Source organism: Haliotis asinina, chromosome 8, assembly GCF_037392515.1.
Source record: "Haliotis asinina isolate JCU_RB_2024 chromosome 8, JCU_Hal_asi_v2, whole genome shotgun sequence".
Lineage (NCBI taxonomy): Eukaryota > Metazoa > Mollusca > Gastropoda > Lepetellida > Haliotidae > Haliotis > Haliotis asinina.
In genome coordinates this window covers 5,146,907-5,174,576 of record NC_090287.1, presented here as the reverse complement: position 1 = coordinate 5,174,576, position 27,670 = coordinate 5,146,907, and the positions used below count along the sequence as shown (strand labels likewise).

The window sequence follows — 27,670 nt, the reverse complement described above, 5'->3', positions numbered from 1 at the left end:
AACCATCAACGGATTCCAAAGTCTAAATGTGGATTTAATTTCAGATTCTTACAATGCTAGCCAAAACAAGGGCCGAAATTCCAAAAGTCCATCGCGAAGGCAAGAAAGAATCTGATGCTAACCAATGTAACTGAACCAGGCATTACAGCTGCTACAGAGCTTTAGCAGTGCACATTATCAGCATCAGCTCATCAGTACCAGCTCCTCTTAGAATATACTGAAAGACTACCTGCACAATACAATCTGTGATCTAAATATGACTTTGCCCCCAAAACGCACTGTATCAAACAAGGTAATGCTAAAAGTCAGCATGGCTGTGATTGTCACAAATGAGACAACGATCCCGTACATTTTCTTCTCCCAGGATGTCACGATGTTCGAGTTATCTTAAAACACCCACTAGCGGATTAATGTGACTAACAACATCTTCGATATCAAACTTAGCCCCAGGTCGACTTCGTGTCCATAGCAAAATTTCAAAAGGTCGACTTCGTGTCCATGAACCATACAGAGATACCTTCCTCCATGTGAAGCTGGAATGAACTTGTGCTCTAGCTGCTGGTTTCACATTTCGAAAGCGATGCATTGCGGATGAACAGGATGTATACCCATAATGATTAGTGAGTACATGTGGTTCAGACATATTTATTTCCAGAAGGGGAATTGGATTGGTAAACTAGCAATATATTGCTTATGTTAATACCACTCCGGGATACAAGTAACTTATATAAGGCAGTCGTGAAGAGAAAAGCATGCAAATATCAAACAATAAACAATAGCTTTCTGAGAATATAACAGTCAAAACTTGATAACATAGCTACTTATAACATTCAGACCATCAGTGTCGGAAGTGCAATTTCATTTTACTGTTACAACACAAATCTGCCTGAGAGGACAATGAAAGTACATGTCAACAAATAATTAGTGAATTAAAAGATGTGTCAAAGGCAATCAGTAGTGAGTTGAAATCAGTCAATGTCAATTAATAGCAGTGAGTTGAAATGAATCACCTCATTAATTCATTCAAGTAGGGTGAGTCTACCTCAGTGAAACATTAAAGGATTTCACTGTAATACCAAATGTTGTTTTCTCGAAAGGACGCTGGTGGACTAATCCAAGTCAGTTATAATGTCTTCATTTACTACAATCATCATGATAATACTGTCTCAGGTAATTGGATTCAGGGACTTAAAGAACCATAGTGCAAGTAACTTTAAGAAAGTAACTTGTCCCGACTAATTTTCCACTTGCTCTGATTTTTATGACATAAGAATGATGATGAAATTAAGAAAGAATAAATCAACATGGAATTTGATGTTAATGTTTATCACACTATTTATTGAAAAGTGGCCATGAATGATAACCCTACTTTATTACCATCGCGAAATTTAATAGCTACATTTTGAGCAGATATGAAATAAAATCCTGGTTTATTTGCAGTTGGAAACTGTAAGCACACATTATTTAGCAGCAGCAGACAAGTAACATACCAGTACTAGTATTGATTGCCAGATATGAAAACTGACATCCCGGGTGTCAGGCGATGGGATTTTTTAAACGAAGCTTAATCAAGTGTCCTGATGTATCAAGGAACTGAATGGCTGTCTTGTAGACACTGCTCAGTTTCGCTATATACACATAGGGTTTTGGTTGGGAAATTGCATCACTGTCCAGCTGCTGACAGGCTCTTGCGTCTGTTCTTTCTTTTCTCCTTAACTGCTTACATGAATTTATACAGGTTAGAATGGGCCTTCTTCAGCTGCTTCTTCAATCCATGATTACACAATACCATTTAGAAAGTTGTCACATGTAACATGTTATAATTGGGATTACACATCCTTAGTAACAGAATCTAGTACTTTTGTTAGGCTCGAACCCACACCATCAAAGTCAGGCACCAAAATTGTCAGAATGCAAAGTCAACCACCTGACCGGCTCTGCCACCACGACTTCCACTAAAACACTAGAATCTGTACTTTACTGTAGTCCCAAATATAACATGTTACATTCTGCAGTCCACTATGGAATGCTTCTCAGTGATTGATGGATCTTGGTCCAAGGTTATAATGCTGGTTCCATAACTGAAGGGGGAAGTAGGCATGACAGTCTACCCAGGTCTGGCTCATATAGTCATTGAATGTAGTCATCTTCTCGCCATTGCGACTTTAGTTCATAACCCCTATCCATGCGTCTTGAACCTCGTCAGTTGGCAGAAGTAGAAGAGCATTTTCAACAGGGGGAGTAAAATGAGATGTAGGCAAAATGGGATCAAACCTTATATATATGTCCAACTCATTATGAATACACTATGTACCCACTGAAAATTATAAAAACATTTAGCACCAACAGTATTATGTCAACGATGTTGGCTGAATCATCAATATGTGACAGAGCAATTATGCAGCTGCATGTAGTGCATACATCCAGCGTAGATGTATGAGATCAGAAAATCATCAATATGTGACAGGGCAATTATGCAGCTGCATATAGTGCATACATCCAGTGTAGATGTATGAGACCAGAAAATAATCATCACCACATCATCTTCAACAGGATTCATAAACAAAGCTATACATTGGGATACTCTTTCTTTAACAGTCATTCAGAAACCTTGGACACTTCACTGGAATGGCAACTTCACAGATCTCCACTGTATGGTCAGTGCTAAGGTGAAATGCCTTGTGCTGATCAGAGCTGGTCAGAGATGACAACTATGAAACGATGCACTACTGACCCTCTCTCATCTTCTTTAATTCGGCGAGACCGATCTTACAGGCCTTTCTGAAATATACAACATATTCAACTGTGTATTTTGAATACATCAGTCAGAAGTTAAAATTGTATTAACTACCTCAGTCAAATATTCATTGACAACTGAGTCACAGTAAAAGCTTGTAATCACTGAAGAGCATACTTAAATATTCAAAGAGTGGTAGACACTTAAAAAAAACCCCCAAGCAATCAAGTTATAGACTCTGTTGCACTTGCTTGATAACAGTGTTAGGGCCAATGCCGAAACTTCGCACTCATTGTAATAAACAAGTATAGGAAATGGTGTCAAGAGCAGTCATAGCAAACCTGTACAGGGCATGGTGTGGGGAAGGGAGGCAACTCTGTATTACAAAGTCCACCCAACCTTTAAGGAATTGACAGGCTGATTCAAGATCAAACAGAGACTTCAGAAGATTTCATAAGCAGATGTATTTGCAAAAATAGTAAGATGCCAATCAGATCTGAAAACATCACCTTTGTTGACTTGTTTGTGGAATTCACACAATATTTATACACTCATTGCCATAAAGAAGCTGACTAACCATAGAACTTGGCTTTCCTGCATCTTTACAGCTCCTAAAATACATCTTAAAGGACTTCTGTTGCAAGTTTTGATGAACTTCTAACACATCTAACTGTGACATCTTCTACATCCAAGTGAGAGGTGTGATGTCACAATGGATACATACCACATGAAACGTACTTGCATGGTTGTATCAATTCTGTAGGGGTTACAGCTTCATGTTAACCTACAAAGTCACTGTCATACACACATTCCATAACTGTCATACTCTGCACTAGAACATATCTAAAAGCTCAATCATGAGTGAATGTTGGGTTGTCACATTTAGTAACAGTAATGCTCAATTTCTGCCAAGAGTGGAATAACATGGGAGATGTATATGGAAGAGGTAAATGGAGCCCCACCTTCTTGTGAAGGAAGGAAGAACCTGGGAGATGTATGTGGAGGAGGTAAACAGAGGCTCACCTTGTGAAGGAAGGAAGAAACTGGGAGATGTATGTGGAGGAGGCATATGGAGGCTCACCTTGTGAAGGAAGGAAGAAACTGGGAGATATATGAGTAGTATAGGTAATAGGGGTTCTGGCTCACTTTCAAGAAATGTCTCTACAAAGCCTTATTTACTAAATAAGGCTTTGGTTGGGTCATTAGCTCTTGCTACTATTACCCCTACTACAAAATTACTGTGCCTTGGTTGGAGGTAATACTGTGCCGTACGGTACGATCAATAATTCTTCTCTTACAAATCCCCTACCCGGCCCATCCCTCAAGTAGTACAAGTTAGGTTCGTCGGCTTTTATATCCACTTTATCTATGTTGTAAGTTTTGACTGACCATATAGGATCGGTGGCCCGCTTACGGCTATCGCCCTCGTGTTCCCCCGGCTGGTATAGATACCTCACTAGGGCCCTATCTGGTATTTGTTTCTCCTTCCCACGCAATGGAGCGGCCGACTCTGCAACTATTGATTTTAGTTTGATAGCGTCTGCCGGTTTCTTACCGGTGAGACGGGTGACTTCATGGTTGATTGCCGACACCACCTTGGGTAACCTCGTGACCCATTCAGTCGATCGTTTTCCAGGGGTGGTCATCTCCCTAGCATACTGATAGCCGAACAAGCGCTCAGCCAAAGTCCTATTAAATCTCTCAACTATGGCTTGGCTGCGATGGGCTCCGGCCGTGCCACGCCTGACCTTTGTATCGTGTTTGGCTAGCAGTTGTGACACGGCACCCATGAACTCCCGTCCGGGGTCAACTTGCAGCTCTGTTGGCCACGTCAGTGGGCTGCGTTTGTATATGCGTTCAAATCCTCTGGCTACCTGGGCCGAATCTTTCGTGGTCAAGGGTTCGGCTTCCTTGTAACGACTGGCTACATCCACTACGGTTAAGGCATACTTGTACCTCTTGTCGTGGGGTAGGAACAGTAGGTCTGCCTGGTGAATGCTATTAGGTATGTTAATACCGAACCTCCTTCTAGGCACGTAGCGTGGTGCCGGTAAATAGATCTGCCACAGGGCTTGTTTTTCAAGCCACGCTTTGGCTTCCTCCGGGGGTACTCGCGCTAGTTTAGCTAGCTTATCTACTGCGCTAGCTCCTTTCCAGTACCCACGCGGGCTGTAGTAAATAGCCTCAAATTTTTTCATGTCCATACGCGTATGTGTTTATACCATCAATAGCTATCCAACGTTTCGTGTCCATAGGCGACAGGGACGTCTTGTTTATAGTCAGTCCGTATATCTTATGTCCATCACTTCTAAGTGTGTTCATTTTATGTCTAAAGGTACGAGTCTTGAACAGGGCTTCTTTGAATCTGGCGTGTTTGATGTGTTGTTTCACCACATACTTCTTAACCCCCTTAGCCTTCCGGATCTCACTATTGTCGGCTTTCAGTATGGAGTACATCTTAGGTCTCAAACCTATGTACTCGGCTATGGGCGTGCCAGCACACTCGTCCTTCATCTTACCTAGGACCTTTTTATTTACAGTACTGTGTATGGCATGGGTCTTAGGGTAATCGCTGGTGTCGTATAAATCAAGGTGTTTTTTCATGTCCTCGTACACGTCCTCGGTTCGAATCTCCATCAGCAGGGAATCCGTGTCAGTGTACAGCACTTCACACCTGTCACCGTACTGTTTCTTGAGCTCGTTGTAGTAAAAGTCGTACATCAGGTGTTTGGATAAATCGAGGATGCTCATCCCCACGTAAACAGGCCGGTTGAATTTTATGTGGCTTTTCTTCATGTGTGTGGCAACCAGGTCGTCTGTAAATATTTTATTACGGTTGAATGCCGGACTGGCTATCAATTTCCTGAGCTTGTCTTCCTCACTAGATCTAACCAGCTTCACGGTCACGCGTTTCCTCAGGTTCTCCATAGTCATACCAAACACCGAGTTGTTCATGAGCTTGTAGAGATTTTTCTCAAAATCACTGGTGGCTTTTTTTCGTAGGTCTGTGTTCATTCTGATATAGGGCTCCATCCATGGACTCTGGTCGAACATGAGCACCCTGTGTATTTTGGTCAGCCTCATACCCAATGACAGGTACAGCTGTAGGTTGCGATAGTGAACGATGTACTTGGTCTTATTCATTAAGTTAGGTACGAGTTTTTCAACGTCTGTCACACGACCACCTGACAAGTTATGTTGGTACTCAGACATCCAGTCTGTGTTAACCCTCATACGTTCGGGGGCCAGGGGGTAGCTGTTGTGCGATGTGTGTAATTCCTTGGGATACTCTAAGTCAACCTCGAGGATATACCCTTTATTCGAATCTGGTGCAACCTCCATAACATCAACGTGGGGTACCCATTCGAATCCCCCTGTAGGTAGATACTGGCTCATGGCCCAGCCGTACAGGTTGTTTGCGTCGAGGTATAGAATGTGATTGGTTGGTTTGTTAGGATCGTAACCTTTCACGTATTGATTATTTGCTTTCGCGTATCGTTTGGATGCCATGGAAATCCCACCTCGCAAGCCTTTCTCAATGAATAGGTGCATGTCATAATCTGTGAGCAATTCCAAATTAACTCCGGTCTTTTTAAGCAAGGCGTCCCACGACAGACCTGGGCTGGTGTAATACCATGCGGGGTCGAGTTTATACTGCTTTAAACAGGTCCGCCTGAACGTTTCAAACACGTCGGCTAACAGCAGTACATCTGTCCTCAAGTACAGGTCGTGATAATCACCCAGGTTCTTACAACCCAGTTTATTCCATACGTTAGTCGCGTGCGAGTAATCATCTCGTGAGACGGACGCCTCATTCAGCTTGCTATAAAAGCAGTCAATAGGAGGTAGTCTGGTCTCGGTGAACTTGGCCCAACTATCCATGTACTCATAGGGGTACACACCCTTCCTCATAAGCAGGGGTCTAGTCTCGGCGTCTGTGTATCGATCGGTGATAGGGAAGGTATTGTTGGCCTTGACCAGACTGTCGAGTGACGACAGGAGGAACTGAAACGAGTCAATGAACCTAAGTCCGTTTAAACTGAAGGAGATGTATCTCTCCATGTTGTTGGGGATGCACGTTATATTACCATCGATTTTCGCGATGGCCTGCATGATCAAGTGTGAGTCGTACCCTCTCAAGTTGTGAAAGACAACGGGGATGTTTATTGTCTTAGGGTTGATTTTAAGCTTGAGGTTGCACGCGTTGTGAGCGGCGCCTCTATACTTACCAGTTATGTGGCAGTGATCTCTCACCGAATCACCGTTAAGTGGTGAGTCGCACACGTGACAGTTAGTGCTACTAGCGTGAGCTAGCCTGTCGGCTCGGGTCATACGCATGGGAGCGATTCTATACAATGCATTCCTAATAATTTTTTCTTCCTCCTGTAAACACGTTAGAAACCTTTCAGCCGCGTCAGGGCCCCTATACACTACCGGAGCTTTCGTTTCCCCGTCACAACGGACGACAATGTATCCAAACGAACAGGCTTTATGCTCTTGTATCTTGTGGGTGAAGCTACCCCCACTGGGGGAATCCCCACCCACAACTAAGGCTTCGAAGTCGGCGTAAATAATATAAGGTACAGACATTTGGTTCTTGTGGTTACTGAATTTTAGGATATTTTCACCTTCCTTAGGCATTTCGACTCGTATGGCCGTCTGCCCCACACCTTGACAATCATCCCGGTGGGATTCTAATAAATCAGCTCGACTGAAACCGTGCAGACATCGTTCACAGAAGTGGGTCTTTCCTTTGTATGCTGATTGGTCATACAACAGCTTGCTAAAATGTTTTATCCATGTGTAGTGATACTTTTCACCTCGTTGGATCATGAATATATTGATAACTTGGCGATCCTTCACCGGGCTGACCCTGTGTACTATTGTTGTGTTACCTTCGTGCCCAAAGACATTTATAGCCAGATTATTCTGTTTTTCTACTTTAGTGATCTGGGATATGGGGGTGGGTTCATCTATACCATCCCAGTTGAGCCCATCGTCTTGGGGATAGCTAGAAAGCCTATCTGAATTAGCGCCAGCTGCAAATAAGGCTGACCTGATAGCTAACCTCAGGCAATCGTTTCCTCTATTCTTAACGTTTACTATGGCATGTTTGTTCCTATAGTAGGGAGGCAAGGCTAGGTATGACCCGCCTCTGAACGGCACGTAGTTAGCTATGTCTAGATAGACATTATCGATTTTATCTACAGCCCACCCGGACCCCAAGTGTGTATAGCGTTCTAGGTATTCTCGTATCTGCTGAAAACTTGTATCGATTGATGCGTCAATGGTCTCTGCATGTGTGACGACCTCTTGTTGACCTCGGAAGTAAGGCTGAACATACTCAGTGGTACTCCCAACCTGCTTATCGAGCGACATTTTCACTGTGATCTGAAACTTGATACTTCCTAAGTTATTTAGTTCCTGGTTGACCTTATCAGCTATCAGAGGCTTGATATCTGTAATGTCTATGTTTCTATCAACGTCCATGCGCCAACCTCTCAAATAGTTGCCTACAGCGCGCTCAGTGCGCACGAACTGTAGGTCAATAGCTCTATTCTGTCGTAATAATTCTACAAGCTGTGGTTTTCTCATACGGGAATACCCGCCTAAACCCAAATCGTGTGCCTCGACTTTCAGTTGTTTTACAGTGGGAGGTTTTGCTACGGGGGCATGTGATAACAATGCGGTTAACCCGGCTCTCCCCAGGTTTGAATAACCCGTGTATCCAAGCTGTTTTGCTTGAGCTTTTAATTGTTTTACCGTAGGAGGGGCTTCTAAACCTAGTAATCTCAACAATGCTGACTTCCGCATTCTAGAATACCCGATAACACCTCTCTGTTTTGCGACCCGCTTGAGCTCGCTTACAGTAGACATCGTGTTTACACCTAAGAGAACTAATGTCTAGTTGGTTCACAGTAAGGGGAGGTAACTCTTAAGTGGCTATCTTGAGCAGTCGCCTACGTTCTTTTATGTAGCCTTTTTTATTCTCGTAGATGAGTTGATGTCTGACTACGTTCGCTCCGTGAGCTTTACATAGACAGTAGTGCCCTTTAACCCCGATACCACACACAGAACACGTGTAGTTAGGACTTCCCATATGGAAACAACAGAACCCCTGATTCCTGCATTTCCTACCACAGGCCTCGGTCTTCCCCATAAGTATGTATTCGCATCGGTATGGAGCGGGTCTCATGTTTACTTATATAGGTGTTTTAGTTTAATTGCTTCGCAACCAACGCAGTAGCTGCTATACCCAACACTATGAAGCCCAGTTCACGATTCATTTGTCCCTTGGATGGTGTGTAGTACTGAGCGAGTGTGGGTTTATTGAGCGGTTCCAATTGTTTACCAGTTAGTAGATAGTATTCTTTCATTGCTTCATCAACATCGTTGAATGTTTGAACGGCATGGTTTTCACGCGTGAGTTGTTCGTTAATAAAATCGATCCTCTGGAGGCGTTTTTTAGCGTACTCGGCCTGTGCTCTTTGTAATTTCTCAGTAGCGAGATCGTGTCGCTTCCTTTCTTCCTGTATTTCAGCCGCGTGATCATCTCGTAGTTTCGAGAAGAGGTAATTACTCCCGGAAAATGCCAGGGCATTCACTAACGCCCCACCGACCATCATAGCTATCGTGGCCATCCCTATATTTATTTCATTATATTATCAGGTATTATTCCTTGTTTTACTAGGATGTCTTTTGTGGCCATCGCCATACCAAGGTTCATTATGAGCATACCCATATCCTGCAGGTTGAAATCTAGCTTGATAGTTGGTTGTTTAAGCACCATTTTAGTCAACCGAGCGTACCCTACTGCTAAACTGGCGACCACTGTGGCGTGGTATGCGTCGTTGACGAACGTTTTCCCCTCAGACATTATGTATATATAAAAATATTTTAAATTATAACATGATATGCGGGTCAATAGTGGGGGTGGGGGGCTCACTGTTGGGTGGTGGCTCACTGTGGGAGGGTACCCCCACGTATAACCATGTTATAACCACGGCAGCAGTTACACCTACAGCCAACAACAGTCGGGTTGGGTTGGCAACTTTATGTTGGTTACACCACCGTTTTTTACCGGCAGCTACTCTCTTAGGATTCTTCTGCCTGGTTACTGTTGGAGGTACCTCCACTGTGGGGGGTACCACCACTGGGGTCTCCTCCACTGGGGTTTCCTGTGCAGCATCCATCTATACTATTATTATTATTCTTTCTCTCAAATTAACAATGTTTTGCCGTGATAATCGCCGCCGTCACTGGAGCCAACAACATACCATATTTGTGGTACAGCCCGCAGCTGATAGAGCTCACGGCGTGTTCGATAAAAGGGTCTTTCTCGAGGTCCTCCCACAGGTAAAGTCGGCGCTCTGGTGGAATGGGAAGGAAGTGTGATACAATACCGGTGTATATCTGGGTCATAGCCGATCCTATTGTCTTTGTCATTTCTGCTCCGAGCCGGGACTCGTATCTAGCGTACAGCTTATCGATTTCTTCGGCTGACATTTTGTTAATTTTATCTGGAGTGTAGTCTCCAAAGTAATGTTTGGCTTTGCCGCCAACAGCCAACGCCACCAGTTTCTCTCGCTTGGGGGAATCCCCCACACCCCCAGTGGGGCCTGCCGTACCCCCAGGTACCAACTGTTCGAGCAATTCCTCACACTCCATCTTATAATATAACAAGTAAGATTTAGTTTTAACTATATAATACCCGATGCAGACAAAACACAGTGAAATGAAGGTTAAGTTGCACACGACAAATACTTCAAATATCATAGCTATATGCTTAGCATTTGCTTAGCTTTGCTTAGCTTTAGCTTAGCTTTGCTTAGCTTTGCTTAGCACACTCTATATGCTACTGGTTGGTCGGTCTTTAGTACGAGCTTAGCGTGTTTAGTTTCAGCGAGCTGTTTCTTCACCCGTTCCCGTTCTAATTTACTCATCACATCGTTCTCTCTCAAACACTCCTCAAACGAATCCCTGTCCTTACAGTGAAATAAGGCCACCCATCGCGTCTGCTCCCTGAGGTCTTTCAACACCGAGTTGAACTTCTGCGTTAGCACCCAGACGCTGTGATTTGCATGCCGGCCGGAGAAGGCCAGGTACGATAGCATGTCTCTCTTTTTTGTTATCTCGCGATTAGCGCTGCAGTCGTCCAGTATGAACAGCGTCGGTTCCCCTTTAAATTTCTCGTGAAGAGCTTTCAACCAGTCCTGCAGGCGTGTTCCAGGGTCGATTTTGTGTACGTCCGGGTCCGTCATCACCCAAGGTCGCGCGTACGTTTTATTCATGCTCAGAGTAGGGCACATGATAACGATGTTATCGAACACATCCTTGTAGTAACCCTCCAACATATCCAAGACGAAAACGGTCTTCCCACAGCCAGTCTGCCCGCACACTATGGCGCAGTGTGGGTCAGTGGGTAACCCCAGGGGGGTGTGGGGGGACTGTTTATTGTTGGGGGGTGTGGGGGGGTACCCCCCATCAGTAGATGGCTTGCACGAATCTCCCATTGTCTATATTAAGTTGCGCGTCCATAATTACGTACAGATATAATTTCAACTTACCAGCGGTTTGAGCCTTCTTAGTAATCTGGATGGTTATCCCTTCGCTGCCGTTATCTATACGGCGCCCGCTGCCGTGCAGTTTATCATCATCCGTGGATCGCATGTCCAACCATAGGGCGTACTTGGTGGTCAGGTATTCACCGATCTGCACGGAGCCGAGGTCCAGGTCCTTTGTTATGTAATCCCCCACTGGTAGCTTTTTTATCTCATCCCACTGCTGATGTGGTCTCATACCATGACTGAACAGCTGGTTGGGCACGCCCTCGATGGTAACTTCCACTTTTTCAATCTCGGGGTTGAAAAACTTCTCGCTGTCCCTCTGGAATGGCTCGTAATCCTCCACGGGGACGACCAGGATACCTTTCATCGATCTCGCCGGCACGTTCAGGTTGATATTCCACACAGTGTCGCTCTTATCTCGCACGACTGATCTATGCCTCAGTACGCGATCGTACAGGATAGCCATCTTCCCAGAGTACTGACTTCGAACCTGCCTGGCCAGCTCCGGGCTAGTGACCATGTCGAACTCCAGAGAGATGTTGTCTATGGAATAACTGGCCTCATCACCGTTCGGCGTACGCACTACTTTGCTATAGTCGTTAAACGTGAGCTCGTATTCAAGCCTATCACCCAGCGCGGCCTGGTAAAACGGCGCGTGTCCCGTGAGCAACTCGAAGTCGAGCGGCACGCAGAATCGATTCCCGTATGCTAGAGCGATGGCCTTTTCACCGGCCGATAGCTTGTCTTGCTGGTCTTGCGTGAAGACATACCCTATGCGCGCCCGGGTTGATTTGCTGATACCCTGGTACACATCATTGACTCGTTCTCCATCGCTTTTCCAGAGATCCTTGTAGCAGTGAAACACGTCGCTGTCGTCGATGCTCAGCACCTCGTTACCGCTGATCTTGACAGTCGTTTTCTTGATGATAGCTCGACCCACGTTCCGCACTAGCTCGCGTTTATCGTTGACGGAGGTCAACGTGATATTGAACGCCAGTCGAACAGTGCCTGGTACAATGAGGTCATTCTCACCAAGGTTTGGAAATCTAACCAGCAGAGTTTGATTCTGGTCTATCTTGCTGGGATTGTTGGTGATAGTCACCGACTGGCGCACGGCTCTGGCACCTAATGGCTCTCTCAATTTTCTGAAAGGATCTAATTTTCTGCCGTACATTGTTATATAAAAGAAATATATTTTTAATACTAATGGATGAAGACATAGATATGACGGAGATGCCGGGCGCTAGTGCCCAGGCATATGATGAGCAGGAGACCTCATTTACTAGTTCACCATTGAACCAAGAACTCTTGGAAACAACGGTAAATGATTATTTCGAAAGTTTAAGAAGAGATAAAAACTACGTTGAACCACAGGGTCGATACCATAAGGATTTTTTTATTGATACAAAGGGTGTTCTACGCCTTAAGTCTGACCCAGGGGTTGACCTCTTTAACAAGAGCAATAAAAAACCACTGGCCTTGTCAACTCTAGCCAGCCGCTATGGTGTTGAATTTATCCGTAAAAATCTAAACATGAATGATTACGGTGGTGCAATACCTAAGACCGTTAAAGAAGATCTGCAAGCTACCAGATCCCACCTCACCACTAGAGATGAAATAACACCACAGCGTGCTACAGAAGCCTCAGACAGCATAGAAAAACTGTTGAGCACCTACTGGGACAAACCGTTACCGGGGTTTGACTTTCCGGTAAGGGAACTGCGCGGCTTAGACGAAGCCGTGAAACGCGTGCGTGGAGAACTCGTGAACAACATGGGGAAACTGAACGAAATCGACGAGCACATCGCTAGGGAAAAAACCAAACTCAACGAAACTGAAAACGATGATATGAAGCGTCGTATCAATGAACGAATACGTGATTTAGAAGACGAGAGACGTACACGATTGGAAGCCGCTTCCTCGAATCGTGAACAGCTTCGATCCCAGATCAGTCGTATTCGGGAAACAATCGATAGAATACTGAATGAGGATACAACTTTAGCCAACAGGATTCGGATATTGTTCCGGGAGCAAGGGATCACCATCGTCAGTATTCTAACTGCATTGGGTTTAATCATATCAACCCTGGTGGTGTCACTGACAGGGGGAACCCCTGTGGGGCCTGCCGGCGGCGGAACTCCAAGTGGCGGTGGGGGTGTTAAAGACTGGATAAAAAAACTCGGTGAAGGCTTAGCTAAACTGGCTGGTAAAGCCGCCGAAGCCCTTCCCGGCATCCTGGGTAGCATCGTCTCGTGGTTGTTGAGCGCTCTGTCTAAAACTGCCATGTGGCTCAGTCAAAACCTGTGGGCAGCCATCGTCGCCGTGGCGGGTCTGGTGTACGTAGCGGCTAAGAAATCTTTAACCAAATAAGTCCCAAAGTTACCCCACCAACCACCAGGGCCGTTTTACTATCAATATGCTGCTGAGCCTGAATATGAGAGTGTGTGGGGGGTACCTCCACATGAACTTTAGGCTCCGGGGGCGGCGCAACTATACCCGTTTCACGTGGTTGGGTGTGTGGGATATGTGGGGTGTTAATATCGGGGTTGATACCCAACTTTTGATCCTTCGTGGCTATGACTATTTCGTTGTTATAACCCACCACTTTTTTTATTCTCAGTTGCATATCACTCGGAGCCATGTACAACCCCACGCCGAATACGTAATTGACTTTCGATCTGGCGTATTCTAACACGTTTTGGTAGCGTTCGATGGCCCTCGGGAGATCAACTGGAGAATTGATAGCATCCTCAACGTTAGAAACGAATTGTGTCTGAGCGTCGTAAGCAGTTCCCTTACCGAGGATGTTGGAACGCGTCATCGACTGCGCACCCAACAGCGCCCACACGTACGTTCGAATCGAGTCGTTCAAGCGTATTGTACCAGCACGAGTGAATTCTTTCGATGTTTTTGAGATCATTTTAGTCCAGGCTGTGGCTGCATCAGGATTGGTTTGCTTTATACAGCTGACATGGATCTTTTCATTCGTTGTGGGGCCTGTAAATGTATGACGGTTTGGGTTGTATGAACCATCTTTAGAACCGGCCTGATATGTTCCGGACCTGTAGAAGTACACGAGAACTATACCGAGACCATGGTTCACACCAGGAAGGCGAAAGTCTTTATTCGTTGGAATCTCAAACTCCCCACAAATACGTTCATAAGCGCGTCTATCATAGGGGTTATTCGTCATACTCCACGCTTTATCTTGGGGAAGAGGAGCACTTATTTCCCTCAATATTCGTCTCGTTTGATAATAAATATGAAACAAAATAACCGCCTTACTCAGTTCGTCTATACCGTAGTCTGGCGTCACACCCGACCCTGTCGTCGCACACCACACAGCAAAGTTTAGTTGGTTCTGCCAAAACTGCATTGGGTTTTGATTCCAGTTTACCACCGCCTGCGCGTTATTAACGGACACGATATATTTTTCAAAGATATTAATAAAGGTTGTTTTAAACCCCGTACCATCTGCATTCACCACGATTTTCAAGTGTGCTAAATCCATATTATAATATATAATTCATATATTATAATATGTACATAACACTTCCAGGAATAACGAGCGGTGAGGCCGTTCAGCTGACGCACGCGATCGATAACACGTCAGGTAAACTCGAAGTCGCACTCTGCGATATCACCTACCTACCGCAATGGACTAACATTAATATCAGCAACAATAAGCTGTTCGTCAGTGGAACTCGCAGTCAGATAACTGACGGCTACTACAGCGTGTGCTCTCTAAACGACGAGGTCTTCAAACCCCTGGGAGCCGAACTCAAGATGAACGACTCGAACGGCACAGTGGTGTTAATCAACAATGGAATAAACCCTTTGAGGCTCGGCCGACCATTAGCAAGGATGCTCGGTATGTCTCCTGACGAGATAAAACCAACAACAACCGTCACAGGTACGAAGTTACCCGACCTAGTACCGTACCGAGAGTTATACATTCATCTCGGTCAGGTGAGCACAACGTATAACATTCAAGGAGGCCACCCTTCCACTATATTGAGAGCAGTGCCGGTGAAAACTGAGAAATTCAACGACGGTAGAACCGAGTCATTTTCACCACGGCAGTATAAGAGATTAACCCAGGGCAACATACCTGAGCTGACAATATCGGTGTTAGATATAAATCATAATCCTGTAAATATAGGATACCTCAGCTTAACACTTCATGTAACATGACCAGCGCACAAGGACCCGGAGTGAAAAAATGCGTCAATATCGGGATCTCCGACCTCGGAGACACACGCGGTTTCGACGCTCCCGGAGTAGATGGTAAATCGTATGCCTTGCAACTGAAAAACAACATTTACAAACGCGTTGAAATCCCCTCCGGTGGAACCCTAAGTGATATGATAGATACCACAAGAGCAACAGTAAACACTAAGTACTCCCTTGTCAACACCGGTGATAATAATTGGGTAATATACCCATCGTTCGGTGGTAAACTGTTCGACTTAGACGATGTTGAGAGCACTACCGTCGTCAAAAACAAACCATATATGCTCGTCTTCACCGAAGATGACAAGTGGGTGTTGTTACCCGATAACAAATGGTTTCTCAATATTAAACTCGTCTCCCCTTACGTGTTTACGGATAACAAAGACAACCACCTAAACAAAGTCGTGAACAATGGAACCCTGCTCGTGGCTTACGTCCCAACTCAGAGACGTAGTATAGTCGTCAGCCCAGTCAACACTATAGCAGCACACATGCTATCGAGTAAACCGGCCATGCAAAACGTGAAATTGCAGTTGGTGTCTGAATTCGAAGGCGTGGCCAAGATACTAGAGGATCTACCGGCAAACTCAACATTGTTCATCAAAGTCTACCTAGGGGAACCATCGGGGAATGATGTCGAGATCGTGAAGGGGATCAAACTCGGGTGGGTGAAACGACACCAGTTTCAAGTTTGCAACGTTTACGTGCGGGTGGGTGTCGGCTCCAACACCAGTCTGCAGGGGGTCAACGTGATCGTGGAAAACAAGATATCACTAATCAATATCTTCCTACCTGACAACATACACTTCATGGGTATGAAGTTAACCCCTGAATTATTATCAGAAAACCAGTTGGAAATTATATCATAATAGTATAATAATGACCAGTCATCATCCCAACACTACACTTAACGACCTGGGAGATACGGAGGGATTCGATCAGCCTGGTGAGGAAGGTGAATTATACATCCTACAATTCGAAGACAACGTGTACAGACGGGTGTCGTTATTAGATTTTAAAGAGCCTAAATGGCTGCTCAACTTAACACCCACCTCACCTTATATCACAATAGACGCAGATACAGGGCGTATCTCTAAGATTAGGAACAACGGTATCTGGGCCGGGGATTTCATTCCGGAGAGGGGATTAATAAAAACTTACAAAAATGGGTTATCGGCTTTCTTCGAAAATAAATTAACATTTAGTAATCCTGAAATAATAACCCCCCCTTTCACACTCATCATAGAAGTCTTCTTTGAGTATTCAGACAATGGAGACCACCCAATAAGACACCAAATTTTACCCGGGGTGGCAATAAGCTGGTTTAGCATACACAAAGGCAAATATTGCCGTATTGTTATACAACAGGATACCACGGGTCCTATAAACCACTTAATAAGCCTCCTTGGGGTTCATTCTATACCAACAAATCCTATTAGCCTCTCACCTATTACCCTGACTAACAGTCTAGAAATTATAGGCTTTAAATTCATTGATAGATTTTTAACTAAACCCCAATTAAAATATCTTTCAAAATATATATTATAGGATGGGTCTGTACCCAGTCGTAGAGGAAGTAGCGAAGACGCTGGAAACCGTAGATGGGTTCCGCTTGAGGCAGTTATGTGATGTGAAACGTCAACTAGAACAAGACCGTGACACGCGGAAAGCACTATGTAAAAAGTACAATAGAGCTTTCAATATCGTGGACGGGGCTGACACTACCCTTATGGCAACCAGCATGGGACTAGGGGCGGCAGGCGTTGGGTTGTTAACCACCATCGTGGCTGCACCTATAGTACTAGGTATTGAAATAACGGCTGGGGTGACAGGGTTGGTAGGGTTGGCTCTTAAGTTAGTATCACGCAGACTTAATCGTAAGGCATTGAAACATGACGAGATCAGGGTTCTGGCCGAAGCAAAGCTGAACACAGTGAGTGAGCGTATTTCCACGGCACTCTCTGACAGTAAGATATCAGAAGAGGAGTTTCGTTCAATCCTCTCTGAACTCACAAAATATAACGGAATGAAACAAGATATTCGGTCCAAATCTCGTAAGTCTGCTATCAGCGAGGATGAGAAAAAAAAGTACATAGCACAGGGAATACAAAAAGCCCAGCAAGCCTTTATTATGAATACCAAAGAGATCGTAGGCGGTTCACGTTAAACTGTTTCATCGATATAAACATGACATAGGGGCGATAGCCGTAAGCGAGCCACCGATCCTATATGGTCAGTCAAAACTTACAACATAGATAAAGTGGATATGAAATCCGACGAACCTAACTTGTACTACTTGAGGGATGGGCCGGGTAGGGGATTTGTAAGAGAAGAATTATTGATCGTACCGTACGGCACAGTATTACCTCCTACTAAGGCACAGTAATTTTGTAGTAGGGGTAATAGTAGCAAGAGCTAAGGGCCCAACCAAAGCCTTATTTAGTAAATAAGGCTTTGTAGAGACATTTCTTGAAAGTGAGCCAGAACCCCTATTACCTATACTACTTATATGTGGAGGAGGTAAATGGAGGCTCACCTTCTTGTGAAGGAAGGAAGAAACTGGGAGATGTATGTGGAGGAGGTAAATGGAGGCTCACCTTGTGAAGGAAGGAAGAAACTGGGAGATGTATGTGGAGGAGGTAAATGGAGGCTCACCTTCTTGTGAAGGAAGGAAGGAAGAAACTGGGAGATTATGTGGAGGAGGTATATGGAGGCTCACCTTCTTGCAAACGATGGAAAGTACTGGAACAAGTAGGTGAAGGCCAGTACTGGATGAAATGAAATCCACACCTCATCCAGCTGATTGGCGATGGCGACTGCTGTGAGACTGGCACACCTGGATGTCGCCATCCTCTTCTCTCCTGCTTTCATCTCACCTCCTACAACCTGATCACAGAACACACATCTATAACATGTAGGGCAAGTATGTGAGCCATATTACTGCAGGGACACAGAGCACCCACACCACTAAGGTGGTGCATCATGCATGTTCCCCTTACAAGCATGATGCACCACCCAGTAATTGAAAACCTCACCAACAGGCAGCCATGACAGCTCCAAGCAATCATGAAAGCAGATAAGAAACTAAAGGGAGATGTACAAACAGGTGACAGAGTGGAATACTGGAACAGATTAGCTTTCACTTCATGAATTTTTCAAAATCTAAATCTATCTCCAGAAAGCAGTTTGACAGTTTGTTCTAAAACAAGCTTGATTACATTACCAATTCCTTCTAAAGCCTATCTTGGAATATTTCACTCCTTACCATCCTGCAATTCCTTTCTCCTCTGTCATGGCAGTAGACAGTAGGTTGAAGACAAACCAGGCAAGACAGTCTTAGTACTAAGATCACAAGTGAATTGAAGTGTTTACCATCTCACCTTTCCTTTCTCCTCTGTCATGGCAATAGCCAGTATGTTGCAGAAGACAGGTCCAGGACAGACCAGGCAAGACAGTCTTAGTACTAAGATCACAAGACAGTCTTAGTGCTAAGATCACAAGTGAATTGAAGTGTTTACCATCTCACCTTTCCTTTCTCCTCTGTCATGGCAATAGCCAGTATGTTGCAGAAGACAGGTCCAGGACAGACCAGGCAAGACAGTCTTAGTACTAAGATCACAAGACAGTCTTAGTGCTAAGATCACAAGTGAATTGAAGTGTTTACCATCTCACCTTTCCTTTCTCCTCAGTCATGGCAATAGCCAGTAGGTTGGAGAAGACAGGTCCAGGACAGACAATCGTCACTTTGATATTGTTGGAATACTGTTCAACCCGCAAACACTCAAACCAGCCCTGTGTACAGAAATAATATCCCAGTATAGAATTTAGCAGAATGTAAATATTTGGACTTTCAATGTAAGTATTTTACAACAGCACTTTAAACGAACAGTCGCACACACTACCAATTCCTAGGTAAAGTTATTCTTCTACTTAGCTACCTGGTTTGACCAATGATTTCAATGGTATTTCTATTGTTTCTGTAGTATGTGACAATCGGTGCCAGATTTCAAGTCTTAAATACATCATCTCTTCTCTGCTCCTTGCTACCCTTCAACAATGTACAACCAGGAGTAAAGAAGACGGCTAGTGGTGAAAGCACTCGCTTGTCACGTCAAGGACAAGAACTTGATTCCCCAAATGGTCCAATGTGTGAAGCCTGTTTTCCTGGTAACATGCGTCTTAACATAGGTAGGCAGATGTCTTTGGAAGAGCCCATCAGGTAGCCCTGAATGAGGATTACATCACATTTCTGTTTATTTCCTGCCTAGATTAATTTCTGTCTGTTAAATCTGTCATCTTAGAAAAAATACACTTCACTCTACTCCCATGTATGGTGTAATAAAGCTCACTTTTGTCCTGAACTATTTACAGCAAAAGCACTAAGACGCTTCTTGTCACTTCTCCTGCTTTGCCATTACACCCAATGAATCGTTGCATTGACCTGTGAACTTGGTTAATATTTGATCAAAGCTGTTAACAGCACATTTCTTCAATGTTTGTTGCTTTCATACGTGTTTCTTTCATGGTCCGATTATTGGTTAAGTTATAGTTTCAGCTTTCGAATCAACAAGTAATAGTCTAAAAACATTATAAACACTATGACTTGCCTGCAGTGCATGTTTAGACCCTGTGTACGATCCGGACAATGGAGCTCCTAAAATTAAATAATGCATCAGTGACATCAGATTCAGACACTATCAGAAACTACAATCTAGCTGCAAAGACAAAGGTAATGATGCCAAGAGTTGGTTGAGGTATTTCCCTTGACTGAGGTAAGAAACCATCGAAACACCAAAAATATTTTATTCAGAAATCCAAAACTATCAAAAGGCACCAGTACACCACCAGATCTATATATGTGTCAAGTCTGGTGAAGAAACAGTAAACAATTTTAGAGTTCTGATCTGGAAAAGAGCACTACCACCAATTTCAGTCTAAGTCCAACTTGTTGCAATGGAAAGACAAAAAATTACTTCACTCAGAATTCCAAAACTATCAAAAGGCAATGGCACACCACTAGACCACTCTATGTGTCAAGTTTAGTGATGTAATAGAGAATGGTTTTAGAGTTCTGGTCCGGAAAAGGGCACTACCACCAATGTCAGTTGAGAAGTCAGCCTTTGATGCAATGGAAAATACCAAAAATATTTCATTCAGAATACCCAAACTACCAAAAGGCACCAGTACACCACCAGATGTATCTATGTGCCAAGTTTGGTGAAGAAATACTGACTGGTTTTAAAGTTTTGCTCTAGAAAAGATAAATGTGCACTGACGAATTGACGCACCAAACCAGCTATGAATGTACACACACTTTGTAAATAAATGTGTAAAACCTAAGTCTGCAAAATACATCCATAAAATGTTTGCAGTAGATCTGCATAAAAACACAAATTCCCTGTCAAATTAACATACCCACTTTTCCAGCAACACTACTCATGACCACAATGTGACCGTCTCTCCTGGCTATCATGTCAGGAAGGACAGCCTTAGTCAGTGATAATGGTCCCAGGACATTGGTCTCCAGCATCTCACGATCAACATCAATGGATGTTTTCACCCATTCAGCTCTCTGTGAACGGCCTGCGTTGTTCACCAGAATGTCTATCTGGAGAGTAAATTGTACATCCTATTGACCATCAGACACACACAGTTTTTTAAATATATCCCATCATCTTTGTTCAATTTTTCCAGAATTATTTATACTGTGACATTTCAAGTGGGCAAAAATAAACATGCTTCATAAACTGAATGCTCACATTGACCTTTGACATATCATTTTCAAAGCATATGTACAGACACCAAAAAAGTACACAAATTCATATTTATGAATTTTCAAACTTTATGCCCAGAGAATTTGATAGAACAATTTTTAATAAATTCTCTAATCAAGCAAATGTCAAAAGGTATCTGACCAAAGACCTTGACATCTGACCAGAGATGTAGTTGACATTTGTGTGGTAGGACTTGTTGACAAACATGAATATGATGGTCAAATATTATTGCATGTGACAAATCATAAATGTCTTAATCACGTTCTACATAATTCTGAACAGTGACCTTGGCCTTTGATAAAAATAATTTTGAAAACATGTCCCACCAACAGAGGGGTGGAAAGGTAAACCAGGCCTAACGATAAAAGTTTCTGAAAAAGAGTCCTTTTTGTTCATCAAAGTTATAGCTGTTAGTTATACTTGAATGCTTTGCATAGAAGATATCAGGAAGATCAGCTGCAGTCAGTGGAGGAGATGGTGGTCCAAACTATCAAAACCATACAGAAATTCTGTTTCAAACAGATGATACTAACAGAAATGGTAAGTTTTGATAATTATTTAGGTAATCTTTTGTGTTGAAATACTAGTGACTGACAACAGTAGCTGTTTCTAACTTTGCACACAGACATGAACACATGAGACCGAAGAAGTACCTGTTTAAAATGCTGGAGGACTTTCTTGACAGCATCTGCATGTTCATGTTGCTTGGTCATGTCCAATGGTACCACCATGATGTCCTTGTCCTGAAGTGGGCCACATGCTGCAGGGAAAATACACTTAGATACACACATCATTTGGGCAGGAACACACACCATTAGGGCAGGAACACACCATCAGGGCAGAACCACACACCATTAGGGCAGGAACACACTGTTAGGGCAGGAACACACACCATTAGGGCAGGAAAACATGCCATTAAGGCAGAACCACACCATTAGGGCAGGAACACACCATTAGGGCAGTAACACACACCATTAGGGCAGGAACACACACCATTAGGGCAGAACCACACACCATTAGGGCAGGAACACACCGTTGGGGCAGGAACACACACCAATAGGGCAGGAACACACACCATTAGGGCAGGAACACACACCATTAGGGCAGGAACACATTGTTGGGGCAGGAACACACACCATTAGGGCAGGAACATACACCATTAGGGCAGGAACACACACCATTAGGGCAGGAACACACCGTTAGGGCAGGACCACACACCATTAGGGCAGGAACACACACCATTAGGGCAGGACCACACACCATTAGGGCAGGAACACACCGTTGGGGCAGGGACACTCACCATTAGGGCAGGACCACACACCATTAGGGCAGGAAAACATTGTTAGGGCAGGAACACACACCATTAGGGCAGGAACACACTGTTAGGGCAGGAAAACACACCATTAGGGCAGGAACACACCGTTAAGGCAGTAAGACACACCATTAGGGCAGGAACACAAAATTAGGGCAGGAACACACACCATTAGGGCAGGTATACGCCATTAGGATAGGAACACATGCTATTAGGGCAGGAACACACACCTGTGGGGCAGGAACACACACCATTAGGGCAGGAACACACATCAGTTGGTCAGGAACACACTGTTATTTCAGGATCACACTATCAGGGCAGGAACACATCAGTTGGGCAGTAACATACCACTGGGGCAGGAACACACACAACAGGACATATTGAAACATCATTGACTTTTCGAAGGCTATTGGACATACAGAGACATCCCTGACTAGTTCAAAGACTACAGAACATTGAAACATCAATAACAAGTTCCAAGGCTACTGGACATACAGAGACATCACTGACTAGTTTCAAGGCTGCTGGACACACTGAGACCTCACTGATACGTTGCAAGGTTACTGGACATGTAGAGACATCTCTTACTAGTATCAAGGCTACTGGATGTATTGAGACATCACAGACAATGACCAAAGCTACTGGACATATTGAGACATCACTGACAAGTACCAAAGCTACTGGACGTACTTAGACATTGCTTCTTTACTCTGTTCAGCTCCTCCTCTCGACGGGCGGACAGCACCAGGCGACATCCAGCAGATGCCAGCTCATAAACGAGGGACTCCCCGATACCACTGGAGGCCCCAGTCACCCACACCACTTTACCTTTCAGGCATTCTGATGTAGGAATAGATTAAACTTTAATGCAAATAGTTGGACATATTTACAACTTTAACACTGTCTGACATGCAGTCTCAGAAGTATCACAAACAGTGGAAAGTTCTTGTCCAGACTTAGGCTGTATTAATAGAGCTAGCCCACTGAGCTACCAAGACAGAGTTTAGTACAGTACCCAAGTCAGACACATTTTCAACCCATTCAATCCCATTTTATTCTCCTGCCTATATTCTCCTCTCTAAAGCAATGTGCTACCCAGCATTACAACTTGTATTCTCTTTTTATTTCTTCTGGCATACTGCAGTTCAATTCACTATACCACATGTGGTTTGCGGTAGTTGTATACTGTACATAGCTTATGTGTTATTGATTACGGTATCAAAGCAGAAGGAGAATCATGCATTTCAAAGTATTATTCAAGTACTAAGTCCAGACCATATAGAAAGAATAATACACGAATGAGTGTGTCATATGACTTATATGAAATGAGTGTGAAATTTTGTATTCCTCGAACGATTATAATATTTTCTTGATTAGGCCAGACCAATTTTATTTCTTGTTTCACGGATTGGCCTGCCGTATATTTTCAAGAATAGGAACAAAATACAAATGAATTTTCCCGCTCAAAAATTAAATCCTAATGTTTTTAATGACTAAAAATGTAAACTCTAAGAAAATACTTTTTAGGCTGTTTTTTTTTACCCATATTCACTTCAGAAATTGTCAAACATAAAACACTCTGAGAATTTAGAAGGAATATTACTTTGATTGGAAATTATATTTTTATTTTTTTTTTGCAGCCTGCCTTTAGAGAACAAAAATTAAAAAAAAAACAAGAATTAAAATTGGCCTGGCCTTAGATTATTTTTTGCCCCATATAGACTTCATAATTACCAAAAGTAAAATACTTTGAATTGAATGAAATATTACTTTGATTGGTGATTTTATTTATATTTTTTTCCCTCCTGCCTTTAGGTTTTCTGAGGATAAAAATCTGTAAAACAAGAAATAAAATTGGTCTGGCCTTATCCATTTTATTGATGAACATTTGTGCAGTAAAACATGGTAAACAAGAGTGGATATTTTTCTCTGATAAGGAAAAAGTTCAGGGGGAAAACTTCATATTTGCAAATAATTTGTTTATAACACCAGAATGTATTTAATGAGAACTGTCATCAATAGATCAACAGAAAAGTAAATAATTTTGCTAGATTACAGATGCATCTGTCACATTCTCATGGTTCACCAGTCCTCTCTTGACTTACATCTGGTTAAATCTATCCTGCCAACATTTATACTTCAATACATTAAATGCATACTTGGAGATTTTCCAAATTTTGTTGCCCACTGCAGCACCAGATCACAGTCAGCAGTGATCAGTCGAAGTAGTTGTATGACACAAAGGACGACAACACAACCAGTGCCCAGGAATACAACATCTACCATTGTGATCTGCAAAAAAGTGGAATCATTCATCTCCCCTAAAACATGCCCATCTTTGAAACTTTATACCTATATATTTCTTTAAACTTTTGATGAGGATAATATTTCATTTTTCTTTCATCAAGTATATATCCACATATCGAGAACCACCTGCCCAGGTATCAGTTTCATACTTCCCTTGCAAAATGGGCTATGTCTCATATGTCTAAAGTAGTATACAAAATGTATAAAAAACCAGGTTCACAGTATAATCTGAGTAGAGTTGTCTTTAACAGACACTTTCACAAAGCTGTAGATTGAGGAAACAACATGAGCTTGTCATTATCTCAAGTGTGATTACAATATGTCTAAAATAACTGATTAATATATATTTACAGTTAATAAGTGAGTGAATGAGAGAGCAACTGGACCTTAGACAACTTTCAGCAATACTTTATCGATTATTAGAGGAATTAATATATGTTAAGTTTAACACAATGCACCTAGGTGGAGCACAGAACCTACTTTGTTGGTATTATGAGTGAACACTTTCATCACTAGCCTACCTCATATAGGTGAGAGACTAATGTTTGAAGTTCTCAACAGGATCAGAAATACAAATCAGACCATAAAGACTAATGACACAACTTTATCTTTCCATGATTAGGTGTCCGTCATTCCATGCTATGATTTATATCATGTAATGGTGTGTCATCTATCTCTCTATGCAGTGAGACTATCTGTGAGTTTGAATGCATGTACAAACCTTCAGTCTCCTTGTACTCCAAGCAAAACACCTGATACTCTGCCAACAGAGAACCATACGATGCTAAAAAATGCATGTAATAAACAAATGCCAGTTTGCAACAGCTGGGACTCTGAAACCTATTGCTCATCCAACCTTTACATTTCCTATAGGGTTGGTTTAACATCATTTAATTATACTTGGTATCATCAAGGACAGTTCATATTGTCAAAGCTGAAACAGTGAATAATAAACAGTGTGAGTACACTGCTGATGTGAATCTTAAGTTAAAATATACAAGTAGGTTTAATATGTTATCAATAGTACATACTGCATGCTAGGTTGCTAACGGATAATATATTTGATATTACTAAGTTCTTGCATGATAGAATATAGAACATCAAACTTCATTTTTTTCACATTTTAAAAATAAAGTTTCAGCAACAGCAGTTAAGTGGTAGTTGATATTGCTAGATTTGGTACCACTGAATGTATGTAAAGTTTATCAGATCTGTACATGGTGAAGAATGCAAGAAGTCCTGACGTACTCAACTGATTGGCCACGCTAACTCTCCAACTAAAACCTATTGTCTAACAGCCTGCACAAAGTCACTCAACAGACAAGTTGACAGAAGTACTTTCCAAATAAGGTTAGTTCAGTATATCTATATATATTTATATTATTGCATTTATTGTTGCAGTACATCAGACAAATAGCATTTACTCTCGTGTGCATGAGATAAGAATCTGAATGTGTTATTTAAAATCTGTTGTGGTAAAGTATGTGTATGCAATATATGGTATAATCATTTCACGTAGTACATAAATTGTAAAGTGTGTTACTCCTAGTTATGAGAGCATATACATTTTAATCAGATATGTACTGGATATATGTGGTTGCTGTGCCAGTTGACACCCCAGTCTCATCCACAGGGTATGCTTATTGCTGGTATTGTCAATTAGAGATTTGTATGATCATCAAATATGTCATACTGTTCTGTACAGTTAACCACATGTATGTTCATTGCTTATGAAGTGTAATATAGATCAGTTAACCTTCTACCCATTTACTACATGAGTATAATTTGTAAAAAAATACGTTCATAATCATTTTGCAATTAGAATATTAACAAATATATATAGTGCTATATACTTGGCAAGATTGGTTGTACACATAGAGTATTGTACGTTAGCTAGTCTGTTTAAAACTACTACTATGAACTATTGCACATTGATAATTCTATTATATATACTATTATTGCATCAATATTTCTGCAAATGCTTCCGATTGAATCAACGACCTATCAATACCCTTTCAGCTTCGGGCCCTGCTACATAGAGACAAAGACAAAGCAACAGATATCCATTGTCATGTCGTTATATCTATTCAGGAGTATGTATATGGATACAAACCAACCTAAAGTCTTACTGTACTTAACAAACAATAGCATACATATGTAAATAAACCGCGGACACAAAATCAATATCAAACGGTTGGCTGGGCGCTGTTCATTAGGTTACTTCCCCTGGCCCGGATCCTTCACACGAGGAACCCCCTATTATCGACGGTTCTAAAACGCAATGGGTGTTAGGTGCCTCGTACATTTCCAAACGTCTTGGTATCTACCTACAACGTAGAAACTGGAGGGTAGAATAATAAAAAAAAAACCCGTAACATTATTTAATTAGGGGATACCTTTCATAGGTATTTACTTACTTATGGAACTGTATTTATTTATAATTACATTTTCTCACACCTCCTTATGTAGTTGACTCGTCGCGATCGATAGAACTGTGGACTACCCCGTCACATGTGCAGTTGTCTATTTATGTATGTGCGAAGCATGTCTGTAATGCTTGTGTATTGCATGAACTGATAACACGTGTTCCTTCTATAGCATCTCTCTCCCCTCTCTTGATCTCTCTCGATATGGTCCGTTAATAATCTGCGGAAACTTCATCCAGACTGTGAGATTCTGCAGAAAGTTACGCGGGGTGACGCGTCGTGCATTCATGGTCACGAGACAGCAACAGGACAGC

The 27,670-nt window shown here is 42.7% G+C and overlaps 1 protein-coding gene across 3 annotated transcripts; it reads right to left on the bottom strand.

Annotated features, from left to right (window-relative positions):
- Positions 1-629: 629 nt before the first annotated feature.
- LOC137295087 (dehydrogenase/reductase SDR family member 7-like) lies at positions 630-27,183 on the bottom strand. 3 transcript variants are annotated; one of them, XM_067826371.1, is made up of 10 exons: positions 27,084-27,183; positions 25,652-25,690; positions 24,783-24,915; positions 23,314-23,463; positions 21,965-22,071; positions 20,953-21,145; positions 20,145-20,191; positions 19,210-19,329; positions 18,257-18,423; positions 630-2,781 (listed from the first exon to the last, which is right to left on the bottom strand). In XM_067826371.1, the coding sequence occupies exons 3-10, from the start codon at positions 24,907-24,909 to the stop codon at positions 2,727-2,729; spliced, it is 966 nt and encodes a 321-aa protein (XP_067682472.1). In that variant the 5' UTR covers positions 24,910-24,915; positions 25,652-25,690; positions 27,084-27,183; the 3' UTR covers positions 630-2,726. The 3 variants fall into 3 exon arrangements, with proteins under 3 accessions (XP_067682472.1, XP_067682473.1, XP_067682471.1); XM_067826372.1 differs by having other exon boundaries at positions 27,048-27,176; XM_067826370.1 differs by lacking the exon at positions 27,084-27,183 and having other exon boundaries at positions 25,652-25,754.
- Between the last annotated feature and the right edge of the window lie 487 nt (positions 27,184-27,670).